The sequence below is a fragment of the Grus americana genome, chromosome 2 (genome assembly GCF_028858705.1).
Source record: "Grus americana isolate bGruAme1 chromosome 2, bGruAme1.mat, whole genome shotgun sequence".
Taxonomy (NCBI): domain Eukaryota; kingdom Metazoa; phylum Chordata; class Aves; order Gruiformes; family Gruidae; genus Grus; species Grus americana.
The window spans coordinates 73,500,637-73,518,457 of NC_072853.1; the positions used below are offsets into that span (position 1 = coordinate 73,500,637).

At 40.0% G+C, this 17,821-nt stretch overlaps 1 protein-coding gene across 14 annotated transcripts in view; it reads right to left on the minus strand.

The window, feature by feature from the left end:
- Positions 1–17,821, minus strand: part of FHOD3 (formin homology 2 domain containing 3) — a 418,162-nt gene that overhangs the window by 191,081 nt on the left and 209,260 nt on the right. For all 14 annotated transcript variants that reach the window (XR_008575819.1, XR_008575820.1, XR_008575818.1 and 11 more), the window contains exon 5: positions 15,016–15,121. Coding sequence is in view for 11 of the 14 variants with exons in the window: in XM_054816185.1 (XP_054672160.1) it covers positions 15,016–15,121 (106 nt within the window). In the remaining 3 variants the exon portion in view is untranslated. The remainder of the gene's footprint in view (positions 1–15,015; positions 15,122–17,821) is intronic.

The window sequence follows — 17,821 nt, forward strand, 5'->3', positions numbered from 1 at the left end:
CTTCAAATGAAATATCAAATAAAGACTACAGGCCATGACTTCTTCAAATTCATTTGACACAAAAAGGCATTAGAAAGGGAGGACTCACGGGAGGACTGAATCTGGAATGCCTGTGAGAAGGAGCTTAGGAGGACTTATCTATTTTACATGCAATTAATAATTGATGATTTGGCACTAACCATGCAGGTTTCTAAGATGATTTCCAACAATGTCATCGAGCTCCAAGCCTCTTGCAAACTGTTGCTGAGCTGCCCCTGTCCATGGTACTCGGCCAACAACCCCCATGCCAACATGGGCCACCACGCGTACCAACTTTGGATCTAGGTGGCGCATCCAGCCACACAGCTGTGGTGAAAAGCTGGCTCTGCTGGCATGGATTAGTGAATAGGATTCTGGCTTGCTTTCCTGATTTTGGAAATCTGAAGTCTTTCTACTCAGGTATTTGTTCAACTGAGGCAACGAGGCTAAAACCCCTTGGAATTACAATTCTGCCATCCATGAATGCTAGCAATGGAAAGCAACTAAGTCCAGCCTTTGAAAATACAGGGCTCTTAGGTGTCATTCAGTTCCAGTGGAATCAAGTACAGAACGTGAGTCTTTTTCCAACCAAGTCCTGTGGTGCAGGCAGACTTCTGTCCTGATTGGCCTGGCAGTCCCAAGCATGCCAGGACAGGTATATGTAGTCATAAGAGATCCACTTCTCTGAGTTTACAGGTGGTCCAAATGTCCTTCCCAACTTGTTCTTTTAGAATCAGCATGGCTAAATGGTATGCATTACACAGAGATCATTGTTTCTATAGTACATATCCTATGGGTATAAAACACTACAACACTGGCTCCTAATCTTAGGTTATTTCACGTATATTCCATTTCCTGCTTATCTGTAGAGGTCTAGGGAAAGGTCACATTCACAGTACATAACTTCAGACACCACATTTAGGAATCCAGTCTTCCTGAGATGCCCCTGAATTCAAAGAGAAAGTCTCGCTCTTTTACTAGATCATTCAGGGAACCATTACACCCACTAAACACATAATGGTGCCATGGCTCTTTATAATAAGCATTGAATATGCCTATCAAGTACAGCAATAAGCATGTCACATCAACAGGATTCCCAAAGCCTGAAAATGTAATTTCTAGATGTTTACCCTCTCTGACTGTTGAGTTCAGCAGCAGGTTGACAGGAGCTTTTCTGCCTTCTTCCTCATCTCCGTGTCCCCATCCCCCTTCAAATGCAATGAAAAGCACTGAAGGACAAATACTTTTCATAAAGCTAACTGTAAAACAGCTTATTCAGCCTCTTCAAAGAGAGACAGACTAGACTTATTGTTTGAGGGAAATGACCATGGATATTCAGACTGAAACTCTGAATATCTTATTAGTCTGAAAGTAATCACCAATTACTTTCTTGTCATAACTGAGATGATAGCATACAAGTATGAAGTAGTTTCTGCTAAGTTCCTTCTACTGTTCTTGATGAACTCATTCAGATTAAAATTAATTAAACTACATCAAATACTCAAGCCCCTTCTAAGTTGAACTGTAAGTACAGACACACACTCATGACCTCATAGAGAAAACAGAGAAACAAAAGATAACAGCAGATATGAAACGAACACCCAGTTCCGTCACAAAGGTGTGTTGTGTTCTCTCTTGCTCAGGGAGTCTAGCTGACTACCTGAGAAAAGGTAACTGGAATTAGGTGAGACAAATCCTGCCCTGTAATCCAGCTGAAAGGGATTATTTCAAACGATATTTACTACATATTTAACTGCCCTTATATGCTCCAGAAGATTGATATAAAGGCAAGATTCCAACAGACATTTCCAATAAACATTTACTTCTCAATCAGGTCTTGCTCTGCTAATTCACGATGAATATGTTAATTCACAAGAACTCAACATGAGAACACTTTTTTAAATTAGAAAGATTTTTAGGTCAGTTCTTGGTATGTAAACCCCACACAATTAAACTTTGAGCATAACTGGTCTAGTAGTCACCCCATCAACTCACATTACTACAGCTAAAGACCAGAATAAAGCAGTATGAGTAATTTTATATTTCTAGCCAATAAAGCACATAGTTTCCTATGTATTTTCAGTATTTAAAGTGAGCCATCAGCCTCATGAAACTGAAATTGAAGGCTTATTATATATTGGACAGGTATTGATGCTTGTTACTAAAATTGCCTGATAGTTCCCATGAAAACACTTCTGGGTTTAGTTGACCATAATTTCTGCAAGTTCTGAGTTTGGACTGAAACTTTCTGTCTGTGGTGTTTGAAACACACCACTTCCTTTTTTCATGGAAAATTTCTAATCCTTATTATATTCATGGTGGATTTGTGGAAGGCAGGAGGAAGAAGATAACATCTCACTGGAATTAAAAATACTGTTGACAATATTTTTTGAAACTGGAATATTTTTTGATTTTGAGCTCTTTGGAAAACTCAGGAAAATCATAATCTCATGTCAGTGAAAAAACTCATACAGACCACATTAAAATGTGTCCAAACTGTGTGGGATTATAAGGTTTTGAAATAACTGTTGTTTGACACTTATAATAGTCTCTACTGAACACATGCAATCAGCTAAAACCTCTGAATACCCCATCACTGGAGCGCAAAAGCTCCCAGGTGTTGCCCACCAAGGAAGGACAGGGCACTCAAAATAAGAGCAGACAGCTTGTGAGGGTTATTTGGTTTTATTTTAAAAGAACTGCCTGTTTACTCAGATGGTGGGGAGGAGAATTCTGACCTGAATGCCAAAGGAAACAAAATTTAAACCCAGAGGGGTTCAAAGAAATGAAAGAGTTAAGGGAGGAACTCTGACAGAAAGCCTGATGAGCATCTGAGAGTTATGAAAAGAGATGAAGTGACTGGGATAAATGAGGGAAATAATGGAAAAGACTAAAAGCTATTTGGCTGGAGGAAACATAGGGATTAGGTCTGATGTGAGCAATGTTGAGGAAAGAAATGGACAAGAGATAACAGACCAAAGCTGTGAATACATACTTGATAGTGGTATGGCAACACTCTCCCTTATTTGTTTGTCTAACGCCAGTCTCAGGGTTTTGCTGGCACAGGGTTTGTGAACCGGCACAGGGTTTGTGAACCACCACAGAGAACCAAAGTGGGTAATTCAACAGTACTAAAACAAAATTTTCCAAAGCAACAGCAGAATATACACCTTTTCATCCTCATTTTTCAGAATGACACATTCCTCTGTGAAGTTCATTACACCATCACACAAACACAGCTGTGGTGCCAGAACCCAGGACAGACAGTGCAGAGGATGGAAGAGGTGATGGAAAGAAAAGATCTTTAAGCCAGGTTAAACTGGTGAAGACATTCATGTGAATAAATTGATGAATATTGAGGAATGGATTAATGATGTAAATTACCCGATAAACTGATGAAGATTAAAGGAAGTTGATGTGGGAAGGGGAAAATGTACAGGCACATCAGAGAAAGAAATCTAGGACAGGCTGGGCAAGAGTCTAAATGGGAAAAAAAGCCGTAAGAGTAAAGATTAAAAAGGCACAAACAGAAAGTACCATATCAAGTTTGAAAAACCAGCCCAAGGACAAGCCCAAAACCATCACTTAAGTTTACTGACTCTTTCTGAATTCAGAATATGTCTGTTCTAAAGTGCCTTATTTCCTTATCTGCAACGCAAAGATAATGCTGCCCTTTCAGCTCTTGGATAACATTTAGTGACAAACCACAGAAAAATCCATGAGGAAAACAAACATTTTATAAAACAGTTTGCATAGTACGAAATAAATCCCAAAGCCTTAGGAAGCACTGATGATAAGATGAGCTATTTAAAAGGTGTTTCTTAAGTGCACAGGTGCAACAGTGCTCATAGACTGAAGCAGAGCAGCTGTGGAAAAAGCCGTACCACTGTGCGATCAAAGACTAGATCGGCTTCCACACAAAGAGGGCATGCATGCCTGCAAAGTAAGATCATACAGGTATTTCTTAATTTTCAAGAGTTTTATTAATCAACTGTAACAGTATTCTTAGTGAATGTGCATTTGTCTATAATCATCTTAGAGAATATAAGAAACCTTTATCAAAAGCATATATAAAAGAATAACCTTAGCAACCAATATATCTAGTTAATAAATACTACAATTACTGTTTCCATCATAGATATTAACCTAAATACTAAAAGCAAGCTTATGGTGACCCACTACTGAATTTTGACAAGTTGGAAACCATGTTTCTACGTTGCTGCCTTAAAACCAACATTTTGGCCCACCACAGTGCCCAAGTGAGAAAACAGTGTCTGCTCCTCGAGACCACTCTCTGCATGCAGGGGCAGGCTACTGAGACTGGGAGCACCCAGGGTGAAAGTTGGCAGACAGGGACCCCTGTTACTCCAGATACTTGAAACTTGTCAGGAGTAAGTGCTGTGCAACCCCACTGTATCCAAAGCCAGTTTGGGGCATAACTTTAAAAATGACAGAGCTCTTTTTGAAGCAGGGATTTGGAGTACAAAATTAGGAAGCCAGGGCATCGGGGAATGGGGACAGAGACAGGAGAGACAGGGATGAAGGAAGTTGAGATCCTTGTCTAGGCAGGTGATAACGTATAGTAGGAGGGGGTTAAGTAGGAGGAAACAACATATTGCTCAATGTTGGCAGAAACCTTGAAGACCTCACCCTGTCATTTAAATAAACCCACTTACAACATACTATAGATATACTAAATCCTGAGTATCACTTCATTGATTAAAGTCAATGTGCTGTAACAGCAGAACTATCTGACGGCACTCCTCCTGGCAAACAGCAGTATTGTTAAAGCTTCTCCATTTCAGGGAACTGTGAAGTGTCAAAAGAAAAAATAGTAAATTCCTAAAGAAAGTCTGCCCATCCCAGCCTTTCATTAAAGGTAACCCCTAAGACCTGCCTTTAAAGAGTAATCTTTCCTGTGGCATATTAATGCTCCTTGGCTTCCCAGCCGCAGGGAGACCTTTATGGAGATACTCCCAGTAGCTCATATACCATTTTCCTTCCTTTAATGTGTCCTTTCAGGCCTGATATGACGTGGAGCCACTCTGGTGCAAACCTTTAACTCTTCTTCTCTATATTCTCTTTCATCCAGAGATTTTTAGATTATTGAGCAAGTTCAGCATCAGTACATTGCCCCACTCCTGTAACTTACTCATTGTTTTTTGGAAACACCAATCTATGGGAGTGAGATTGTTGCCTTGGTCTTAAATCCACAGGCTGACAATCCTCGCCGCTCCTGTACACCCTGAATACCACCACCTTTTTTTCTTTAATCACTTTCATCATCTTCAGGAGTGTGTGTGGGGAGAGGAAATAAAATACTTATACAGTTGGAGTTGGAAGAGGGAAGAATATTTCTTTTCTTGCTGTCAGCAAATTAAAAGAGGCAAAGGAAAAATTGACTTCTTTTGCATAGCACCTGCATCAGTAAACTCTCTTTAGTAAAATCTCTGGGAAGAAACTTCAAACAAAGCAATAAATGATTGAAAAACCCATCCTAAACAACAGAGGTACTGTATTTTCAGCAGCTAGTTCAAGCCGGTGCTCCCGTATCGCTAGGGGACAGGAGGTGGGCACAGTCTCCTCTCCTGGCTTGACAGCATTGGCTTTAGCTTCAGGAATTTAAATGGAAAAAACTGGAAATGCCTCACACACTGAAAACAGGAAAAATTCCTTCTTACCCAGAAATATGGTAAGAAAGAATTTGTGTTACTATTAATAAATTCGTAGTTTAAGGTGGTCTTCAGTCCCCACTTTTTGTAAAACTCGGAGGAACAGGGTAAACCTGTGCTTCCTCTGGCTTTAGCAGGCAAGGATCCCAAACCACCACTCTTCTCCCTCTGGCTAAGAGGCAATAACCTGTCTGCCCTTCCACGGCACTTCAGCTTTGCTGCCTCTCCAGGTCTGCTCAACCCCCGCCCGCACATCTGCTGACAACCTTCACGTACACGTGGGGAGGGGGGGACGCCAGCCCACGTTCTCCTCTCTTCACGCCAACGCCACCAGCAGTGGTTGCAGTCCTGTGCACGGGAGGTGGAGGAGCGGGGAGAGGGAGAGGGAAGTAAGTAGCACTGACAGATGGTAAGCTGCTCCTTACATTTCATTACAAAGCAGCAAAAAGAGTTTCCATCTTTCCTCATTCAACCCATGTAGACACGCAGCTATTAGCTACTTCTGCTTTCCCAAGGGGCACGTGCTACTCCTTCTGTGCTCCTCAGGGCCGTGCAGAAGAACAGGCAAGCAGAAACCCTCCACAGCAGCAAACAGAAACATTAACATCCCCATATACTCACTAAGATTATCTTTCACTGTCATCAGCCTATGAATATTGTACCTTTTTTCGTAGACACATATGTATGAACAGAGCATTTATGATAGGTTAATAATTAATAATGTGCTAATACATACAAGTCCTATGGCTTAGCTTTTAAATTTTGAATTGCCTATGTTTTTTTTAATATTTTGATGCAGTAGCAATCAGAGGCTTAAAGCAAGTCACTGTCTCATGGGGATGAAAATAAGTATTTTAAGAGTTTACAGTCCACTGCTCTAGTTTTCTGACAGCACCCATGAGAACATGACTGATAGAAATGCATACGCGTGCACATTTGCAAAAAATCCAGACAGACAGGGCTAAGATGTAACTTAAAATAATCCAAGCATATCTGGATATGGAACTTAACTCTGAAGACATTTGAAGAATCTAATTTTTGACACGTCCTTACGTCACACAATAATCACCTTCATGGAATAAGAGTCAGCACTTTCTAATTATCCTACACATTTGACCCTAGCTCCCCTCCTCCTCCTTTAAAGTCTTTAATTTTGCTTGCTTCTGTGTCAGGATAGAGCACTCTGTGTCGCACCCTAGCAATCCCCACCACAAATAGCTGTGGAAGCATCTAATCTTGAAATAGGAATACTCAAACACTATTTCCCAACTATATTTTACCATAGTTTATGTGCATATATTCAATACAAGTACTCCATAGTGAAATCCCCAGCAGCCTTGTGCTTTGTGCAAGCGTTCATCTCTGTACCGGCTTACGAGTGTCTTTATTTTATGCACATTTTCTCCTTTTCTAATGAATCAAGTTTTGGACACTTTCAGGGTACAAGATAACTACAAAAAGGCAGAAATACTCTGTTATATGCTCCTACCAGTTGGAATCGGTACATTGTTTTCAAGGCTCGTTCATGAAGTTTGAGTAGTTAAATCATATAACATCCACAATGGCTTTAAAGGCCCCTGGGACTACTTCCCAAGTACTTATTCTTTGCTTAGTAGTTAAGGATGTGCATTTTTCATGGTTCAGTTCCTCATTTTACACGGGGTCTGCATAGCCTGAGGTGTCACATTTCATGGGAATTTCACAAAGCATAAAAAAAAAAAAATTACACAAAACCCGAAGATTCATTTTCACAGAGACAGAAAGCAACCCAAAGCCTCCCAGCCTCTGTCAGCTTTAAAAACAAGGGAAATCCATAATTTTATGGTGGTGTTATTGCTGAATTCCATGTAGACCATGAGAACCCTATATCCTCCTCACAAGCAGTCCCAACATGAAAGGCCATTTCATATAACGTACAGAGCAAGGAACAGCTCCGTTTATTTGTAGATGTGTAAATTACTATAGGGTGGTTAAACTTTTGAACCCAAATTTGCTTCAGTGCCAATTCCCATCCCAGATTGGGAGGACTTGTACTATACGCTGTGTGTAAGGACCATCTGGCTCTGCTTCCAGATGGATCATGGATCAGAATCACATCCAGGGAGAAGGGAGGGAAGAGGAGGAGGAGGAAGGAGGAAGGAAGGAGAGGGCAGTGCTTGCTCCACAAACTAAGGGAACACTTAAGGTTGTGTTCGGTAGGAGACTCAGTGCAATGCATGCATAGATCAAGTCTAATAAATATTGTTTTAAAATATGCATATGAGAAATGATAAAAGGAAACACTAAATGCATAGAGAGGAAAGCAAAGAGGATGTTTTCCCTCTTTTTAAACTGCATGGTTTCCAGAGTCAAGATCTCCCAACTACCCTTCTACAAGCAAACAAATGCATTTAGTCTTAAAGAGATATTTGCAGAAGTGAAAGAGGATTCAGCTACCCAGCCAAGGAGGTTTAGTGTTTATAGTACTAATCATGGAGACAGTATAATGTGCCCTGTATTCTGGTACAATGAAGAGCATTGTAATCTCATTATTTCTAATCTAAAGAGTTCATGAACCAGGATGCCAAATCCATTTGTATTTTTCCATTCCATGGCTTTTCAAGGCACAAAGAGGCACATCTTAAGGTTTCTGCACACATGTAGCAGGAAGTGGTACTGAGCCATCAGATATAGGTCTGATTTTTCTGGGACTGTTACTTTTGATATGAACTACAACAAATGGCACCTACGAAGCTCACTGATGGAAAGCTGGCAGAGTAGCCGATTTCACCAAGGGAGATGGCATGGCTGCATCACAGTGACACTATACCTAAGCTCAGCAATGCTGCTCATTAATAGGTCTTATTAGCACAGGTACACTAATTCGCTACTAATTTGCTAATAGAGCTATGGTTTGTTTGGTTTGGTGGGTTTTGTTTTGTTTGGTTTTTGGAGGTGTGTGGGGGAACCTAGGTTGTATCTCCACATGGAGCTGCCCCATGCTATGTTGGCATAACAGCTTCCTGGCGGAGTCACCATCTGTTGGTATGGTTTCATGGGACTGCAGTCTGCTGACCAGCACAAAATGAATGATACAAATCTTCAAATCCCCACAAGACAAGTGTCTAACTCTGATATGCTTTCTGATGGACTCAGCAGAAACATCAAAGAACTGAATTAACAGGGAGACTGAGCCAGCAAGTCCCTCTCAGAAGCAACACTCCTAAGTAATCAAGCTTTAGGCACTTGATTTCTCTTTAATGCATAAGCTCTTACTACAGCTACTTCGAGATCAGCTGAGAAGTTTACACAATTTTAAAGAACTCCACATAAGAAGTCAACTTGAATATATAGAGATATGTGCAAGAACTTCACAGTCACATACGGATACCTGCACACTGCAGGGTAAGAGAAGAAAGTCAGGAAAGTTTTCATACTTAGCTTCAGAAAAGAAATGCAAAGGTAAGCCTAATCATGCACTGTCTGTTCCTATTTACTTGGGCCTGGGATACTTTTCTACAGCTGGAAAACTTTAGACAGTTCTCCAGTTCACACTGAAACAGGAATAATGCAAAGGTATGCACGATACACAGTATTAGCTCAATTTTCACTACTAAACTTACATTACTACCATCTGTTTTACTGCTGCGGAACCAACCCAGCAAGACACGTCTATTTAGGATAGAAATAGCCTCTCACAGACCTTATTCCTAGTCTTTTCATATTTACACAAACCCTGCTGATGATACAATGCTTCACATACGTTTACCACAGAAGAACGGGTTTCCCCATGCTAAACGCTTTGTAATATCTAACCTTTAATGCAAAAGGCCAAAGCCACATAATCTATCAGGGTGAGGGAGGAAAATTCAAGAGCACTGGAAACATTTGCATCCTTGTAATAACAAGGGGTCTTTTTGATAAAAACTGCCAGCCGATTCCTGGAAATGGATCATCACCCCATTACAGAAAGCACACTTATAAACCCCAAGCATTCCTAGTAGCAGTTGGCTCAATGTAGAAATGCCACCAGCTCGCTGATAACTTCACGTCTGGCTTTCAGAACGAGAGGGTTATCAGCAACAGCTTCTACCGCCCACTTGCAAAACCTCAACCTCACCTTCCACTTCCTCAAGCTCCTTGACGTCTTTGGGCACACAGTGTCCTGGTGACAGACAGTAACCAGATGGTCTTTTACCATCCAGAACTGAGTTGTTTCAGGAATTTAATCTGATTTCCCAGAATATGCAGCACAGCCCTTCGTTCTAAAGTTGGCATGCAGGTGGGATTGCATGCCTCTGGCTTTATAAATAGGCCTAACTGTCAGTGGCTATGGTACACGTCTGTGACCGAGCCGTTTGCCTGTTGCTTTAGAAATCCTGAGCCCCTGCCTGGGCATTCACCAGCGATTCTGACCAACTCCTGCGGCTCCTGTGCAAGTTCAACCACCCTCTCAAACAGCTCAATGTCTCCTAATCCCAACAGCAAATCACTTTCTGCTTTACAATCAGCAGCTCTTATGGCAATTTCTTTTCACTTTTTGTTGTTGTCACCTCTGTACAACATACGCTCCCTACAAGTACGGAGTATGTCGGATCCCTCACCCAGGACCATCTTCTGCGGTTGCTCCAATGTCTGTAGAGATGTTGTCAGAAGTGCAGTGGGCTCGTGATAGGAAAGATCAAAACTGGTTCTACTGCAACCCAGTTTTCCTGTCCAGATTATTGAATGAAGTATAAATTACAGAAGTTTTTGATATACCTTATCTTTAATTTTAGATTATAATAATGTTTTTGGTTTTAGGGGGAGGGAGTAACTTGAAGTAGAAATATTGCCCCAAATCATAACTCTTAGCCTCCTTCCAAGCACTTGTTTTCCTATATTTCTTCTTAAAAAAAACCCACAACAAACACTACAAAGCAAAAAAACTAAGAACACCAAACAAAATGAAAATCACCTCTGATCTAGACTTTAAACACAGATTCTTATTCCCCATAAAAACACACAGCTCTCACTAAATCAGAGACCAGCATCCAAAGGCAGAAGTTGATTCAAACCTGCTCTAGTAGAAGCACAGGCTGATGGTCTCATTTTTGTCTCAGCCTTAATTGTTTGACATTTTGCACTGTAGCAAGGTCAAGGCCTCTTCCTGCTTGGACTGGACACCTAGCTTGTGTTTTCAGACCACAAGAACAAATTCTAGCTTTCATCTAATTATGGACACCACTAAATACTGATTTGAATCCAGAAGCAGGCAATTAGGGATCCAAGTACACAAATGAGCTCTGCAAAAAAGGCTGGATGACCTTTTGACAACCTCCTCATTGGATGCAAGGGACAGACAGGACAGGATCCCACCAGGTAGAAATTCTTACATCGTGGTGTCAGAAGACTGACCCCTGAACCCCATACCTCACTTATTCAGTATATTTTTAAAACAATTCAGCCTTTGTCTACACAAGCTGCTCTTATTTCACCTTCCCAATAGCACTAGCTAAATTAACAGAAACCATGAAGAGTGCCATAATTCTACCAATTATTTAATTAGCCTGTGCTCAGCCACGGCATTTCATGTGTTGCTTTCTCATTCTGTGCAAGGAACAGAGGATTTCAAAATTATATCCAAAGGATCTTCAAAATTACAATAAGACTTATATTAATCCTCATCAATTGTGGACATTTTCATCTATCTTTCTAGTTATTTTTGAATAATTAGGCAACACCCACCATACTGCAATCTTGTAATTGGGACAGAAACTTTTAACTTCAGTACTATGAGGGAAGTCCATCTTTCTTATGGATAATTGTCATCAAAGGGGAAAAAAAGGAAGGAAAAAAAAAAAGAAAAAGAACCAAGTCTGTTTCTGTGGGGGAAAAAATCCTTCAAAACACAGAGTTTCTTTACACGTCCATAACAATTAAAAGCAACATTGAAGAGTGAATTTAGGGTGAAGAACTAATAAATATGGAGGAAAAAAAGCTGGTTTCTAAACCAGTCTTTCAACAGACTAAATCTCAAGAGAAGCCCTGGCTTCTGTTGGTTTAGGGTCTATACACTATACCGTGACAAAAGGGAACATTTTGGGAAAGGTACTGTCAGACAACCCTAGCTCAGGGGACCCGAGCAGAAATAAACAGTCACTCCTTAGCACTCAACAATAAACTGGATTTCTCGGTATTGCATGTAAAAACCACACTTTTCTCTTCACTTACCCACTGAAGTAACTAAAACTTTTGTGACTCATATTTAGTAATTTTTTTGGCAGCTCAGTCTGGCATAAACCAAGTCAAAACTACTAAGCAGAAATTCACAACCAGGAAATGTTAGAGTGAAACAACTCAGACCTTTAGAAAAAGGAAAGCAATGTCCTCAAAGTAATAACTTGGACCTGGGTACTCACTGAACCACCTACAACCCCTTACATATATTCCCAACCTATTTTCCCTACTAGGTCCAAAGCTATTTCTTGAAGAGGGCAGGCAAACAAGTTCACAGGAAACACTCGGTCAAGACGCAGGAAAGCGCTCAGTGAAGACGAGCAGCCCCGAAGGGAGAGCCCTGGAGGCAGCGGAGGCAATGCCACGCCTGAGGCTGCCATTTACTGTCACCAGCCCTGCAAGCCGGGTTAGGATCACAAGAGGAAAACAGTGAATTACACCAAAGGAGCTGGAGAAATGCAGCCAGAATATGGAACTAAGGAGAAATCACATCCCTTTATGATTCAGGTTAAATGCAGTGAAAATAAGGATGATATATCTGCAGGACAAGGACACCACAGCAGCAAGACACAAAAATTCTAGACAAAGATGACTTTGTTTTGGTTTTTGTTTAATGTCCTTAACTTAACACTGAGTTTAAAGCTTATGGGACCACCTCAGTGCTAACTGTGGTGTATATTCCGCAAAATTTGTTAACCTATTCACCTGTACTCCAAGTTTAGTAAAATGGAGCACTGTGATAGTACACACAACTGTCACCAAAAAAATCCAACCAATTGCTATGGTCATCCAAAAACAATATACCAGAAAAACACTCTTACATGATGTATTTAATGTTTCTTTTCAGCACTCTCCTCAATGTACTTGGATAAGATTGTTTGTCTACACTGCACTTCCAAACCTATGTTTATCTCATTGCACATGCAGACCTATTCAGAAAGTACATGCTGGCTTCTGGAACTGCAAACCAGCTGTCATAATCTTGGAGTTGTAACAAGCTTTGACCTTCCTGAAAGACAATCAAGACAAATTTAATTTCTGAAATAAAACCCACATCACACAGAAAAATCATATTATTGTAATAGATGCTAGGATACACTACCCAGAGAGAAATTTCAGCTTCTCACACCAGCAAAATAGGGGGAAAAAAAAGACCTGATTTCAGAAGGCATCAATCCCAAAAAGCATCTTCTTAAAATAAAGTTTTTAGCTCTATGGCTTACTTCCATATGGTTAGGTTTTGTTGGTGGTGGTGGTGGTGTTTTTTTTGTTTTATATTTATTTTGAGCAAGCTGTGACCACCTGTTAATAACAATGCAAGGAGATGAGTTTGCAGTTTCCTTATTATGATGCCGTGGACATTGGCACTAAGGCGCTGTTTTATCATTCATTGAATTCAGTGGAACATGTCTAACTCCAAACCATGGACACCAAGCTCTTAAAGAGAGCACAACTAGAGAAGCCACACCAAGAAAGAGACCACTGTGATCTTCCTGAATTCTGGATGCTTCAGGATACATCCTAGTAACAAGAAAAAGCAATCAGTGTGGAAGGAAGTTTTAATTCTTCTCAATCCATACCTGGATGATGTCAAATGAGATCTCAGTAAGATGAAGGCCCACGCGATAGTGTTGGGAGATCACTCAGATGTCACTGACTTCTCTGTCAACTGTGAGGCTCAGTGCCCCGGACCTTATCTGACACTGGAGGAGAAGAGCTGCACGGCTATCCAGTGTTTGGATTGTGAGGCCACTTGGCTACTCAGGTAGTGTAATCACCTATCAGGCTTCTTCATTTAGAATTTTCAATATTTGGCTGCAAAACTCAGCTGAAGGGCAAAGACATCATCAGCCACACTAGACGAATGCCAAGCTGATAAAGGAGTAAACCCCTAGACTGAAGGCCAGACTGTCCTATACAGCACCTTTATTTTGCTTCTAGTCTGAATTTTCTGAGAGCACCCATGGAGAGATTCGTCCCAGAAACATCTTCTTTTAGCTGTAAAGAAAATCTCTTTTCTTTCACATGTTTCTGTGTCCTTGTCTGGTTTCATTGTGGCTAACAGTCTTTTACTTTGGAGTATTTACAAGCTGCTATTCAAGTACATTTATATCACTGTACAACGACTGACATAGAACATAATTTGTGGTACTGGTTTGGTTTCTTATACACCCCAAAAAGCTGGTATTTGTACAGTCTAATCTTCAAGTTCTTCACATGAAGCCTCACTTACTATTTGCATCCTTGCTTTCAAGAACAGCATTTCTGGTTCTTACAAAATCCTTCTCCTTATTTTTGTGTTTGTTTTACTCCTTAATTTGCAGTTTGAATTTTGGCAGTTAAATACATCAAAGTGACATTTTTAAAGACAGCTATATACGTCAGTCTAAGAAAATTCAAATGAGCAATCCACCACAACTATGCATTCATTAGCGCTCTATTTACTATGAGATCATTCAGCAGCAAAGATCCCTTGGTGTGACTGTTCTCCCCTCGCTCATAACCCCTTGAAATACTGAAGGAACTCTCCCAATTTGCAGCTTGGGTTTCTCAGTTAGACGAAGATTGCATGCATTCATTTGGGCCACAATACAGTAAATCAGCTTTCTAATCCAGTAACACAGCTTTTCTGCATCAGTCTCCAAACCCTTCCTTTGCCAGTTATCTTTTAAGTGCAAAGAGCAGAATGTGAACCTCTGATTACCTGTTTAACTCCAAAATATCAGATAGCTAAAAATTGTTTCCAGTCAACTGACCTGAAGATATGACCGTCTCACTCTTTATTCCATAGCTACTAATCCCACTCCAAGAAGTTATTTTGCTCTGTGGCCTTTGACATTTACAATTATCTGGTGAAAGCCTTAGAATGCCTTTTCTTTCTTAGAATTATGGATTTTCAGTATAGTGTAGTAGAAAAGCTGGACAATGGAGAGACTATCAATACTTGAATTTTCCAATTCATCCTGCTCAGCAGTGAGTATTAATGTCCTCTTAATTTTCCTGCATAACATGCAAGAATCAGGATCAAACTGAGAAACATGTTCCAAGACACTTAACATGGCAAGTTGCAGCAGACCTGTGAGAGATTCAGAGCAATAAAAACAACTTTTGGATGCATTTCCTTTACCTCTCAGGATGTAGTTCTGATAATTCTGGTCAGCCTCCGCTCCCACTTTGATTAAGCAAGTCAGACCTTCAGCGACAACAAACTCATGAACCAAGTCCTTGTCATCCTGCCACAGGAGAAAGGAAAAGCTGTGTTAGAATTTTGAAAGACAAAGAAACAGGATATATCATAATGTAAAACCAAGTGCATGGCTGCAACATTGACTTTGTGTTTCAGATGATGTAAGCAAGTTGATATGAATGTTGTTATACCGAAGACCAGAAGCAGAATTCTGACTTTTAAAAATAGAATTAAATACATTGATGCAAAGCAAGAAAAAACAAGCTTTTACCTTCAAGTCAACTATAGAAGATTAATATCTGTAAAACATGACTTTTGATTTTTTCATTAAGGGCTTGCAGACATTCTAGCTAACATTAAAATCCCATTCTATCACATGAATAGACATCCTTAAAGCCTTAAAATGTCAGTATCAACAAGAGAAGGCCATCTACATGCCTTAGCATAATTCCAGTTTCAGTATTTGAAGTGCATACAACAAAACTTTTAAAGCAGGTGTTTATTGCAATGTAATATCATATTCGTTATCTTAACATAATATAAATTCATTATATTTAGAATGGGAAAGTATAGTGCTGAATCTAAGAACACTAGGAGATAATATTCCCACATTATGATGGAAAACACATCAAATGCAAGAGAAAATTTGATGGGAGTTAAACTTGTCAAAGAAGTGACTTACTTTTTTTTTTTTTTTTAACCCATCAGTCCTTTACTCAGTGCAGCAGAATGACCCTGTATCACACTCAAGGGAAAGGAGGGCTTTGCTGGGCACTACATGTATAATACTATGCCAAGGCTCATGTAGACTAACAAAAGGCTACTACAAACTTGATTAAACAGCACTTAATGAATTAGCCATACAAATTAGCACAAAGCAAATTTAAAATAGTAATGAAAGACAAGTAAATGAAAGACAAGTACTTTGTGGACAAAATCATCATAGTTGCTGAGTCCCTTCTTTTGATTATTTTTAAGATGTTTTCATACACAACAGTGTATTAGGTATAGAAATTTCAGCTTTTCAATAACACAACCCTGAGAAGCCAAGATCCAGACAGTAGATGATAGTTTTGTTGGGAGTGATTTCTGAATTCACCTCAGACACTTAGAAAACTGCCAAGGGAAATAAAATAATCAAGAGTCTTTTAGTGTGAAAATTCACTTATTGCAAAGTTCTTTCAGCCTGACAGATTATTTCTTACGAATTTCCGTCTTTCACGAGGGCTAAGTTACATAATTCTTAAAGGCTGAACGAATAAGGTATTTAAAATTGTAAGGTGATCTAGCAATTCGTGAGAAATTTAGAAATTATGAGAAAAACCTGTTTAATGTTTCAGGAGAAGGTCAAATTTGTTAAAACAATTTAAATATATATTTTACAGTAGTGTATAGATACACAAATTTATCATACGATAAAGGTGATTTATCCTTAAAAAGTACATAAAGAGGAAGCATACAATCATTCCCCACATCTTTGCAAAAGTATATCATAAAAGCTCAAAATATGTAAGATAAAATCCACCACTGTACACACTTGAGCTAAAAATTTTATTTATTTCTTCGTCTCAATGTTTTATTTTTTGAGGTCATTATTTTTTTCTTTAGATAGATAAAAGCCTTGAGAATGTTTTCTGAAGAGCTAGGAAGTTTACAAAGTCCCATGTCAGACCAGGGCACTACAGATGCAAGCACCCAATTTTATGAAGACAACAAATTTCTTCTATCTATCCATTTACCATACTAAAACCACGATGGGATTACTAATAGAGTACAGGAAGAGTACACAGACAATCTACCTGTTAATACAGACGGCCCTAATTACATCCTCTGTTGTACATAATGGTGTTTTAAAGGTCCGTGCACAGCTCCTCCTCCACTGCAGCCCACCAGGGAATCGCCTTTGCCATTCCAGAAGAGAACTGAAGAATTCATACGGCTGCTTACGTGGAGCAGCTGAGGACCTTTTTACAGCAGGGGACCTTTGGCTGGCACAAAGGCTGCTGTACCTTTGGCCAAGCCGTCAACCCAAAGAGCATGTCCTGACAGGGGCCTGGGAAGGGGCACGGTCAGCCAGGACACGTGGACCTCTGCCTGTCCCATCCTGAGCAGTGGCCTTTGGCAACGCCCTTCCCAAATGGCATTGCTGAGAGGACTGAACTCTTAATTCTGAATTTATCTCCAGTTAATTTGTGCTGCAAGTGATGCCAAAATTCACAAGGTGAACTTCCAGAACAACATTTTACATCAACTGGAGTCCTGGACAAATAAGGGAATGACACAAGATAAAACTCTTTCTGACGATCAAAGCTATATCTCAGGTTCATTCCCTCCGAACTTGGGGTATTTGATTTAAAAATCAAGCACCTACAAATAAATACATAAATAAATATGCATGCAATACACAGATCCAAATCACACTGGATAGCAAACAACATTCAAGCTCACCTTGTACGATGGAGAGCCACCTCCAACAGAGCAGGTAGGCAGAACCTGCCAGGGACCCCAGAGGAGTCTCCTCCCTGGCCATCCCTCGGAGACAAACAACTGTTCCCTCCTATACTTCCCTTTGTATATGGTGTTTTTAACTCAAAGAAACTTGAGCGAGCTCTTATTTTTCAAGAATTTTGAATCTTGTTTCTCCTAAAACTCAAGAGAGAGGAACATATCGCTGGAATTTGTCAGCTAAGCTTAAAGTATATTCAGGGTTCAGGTACACTAAGCCTACACACCATGGTAATTCACA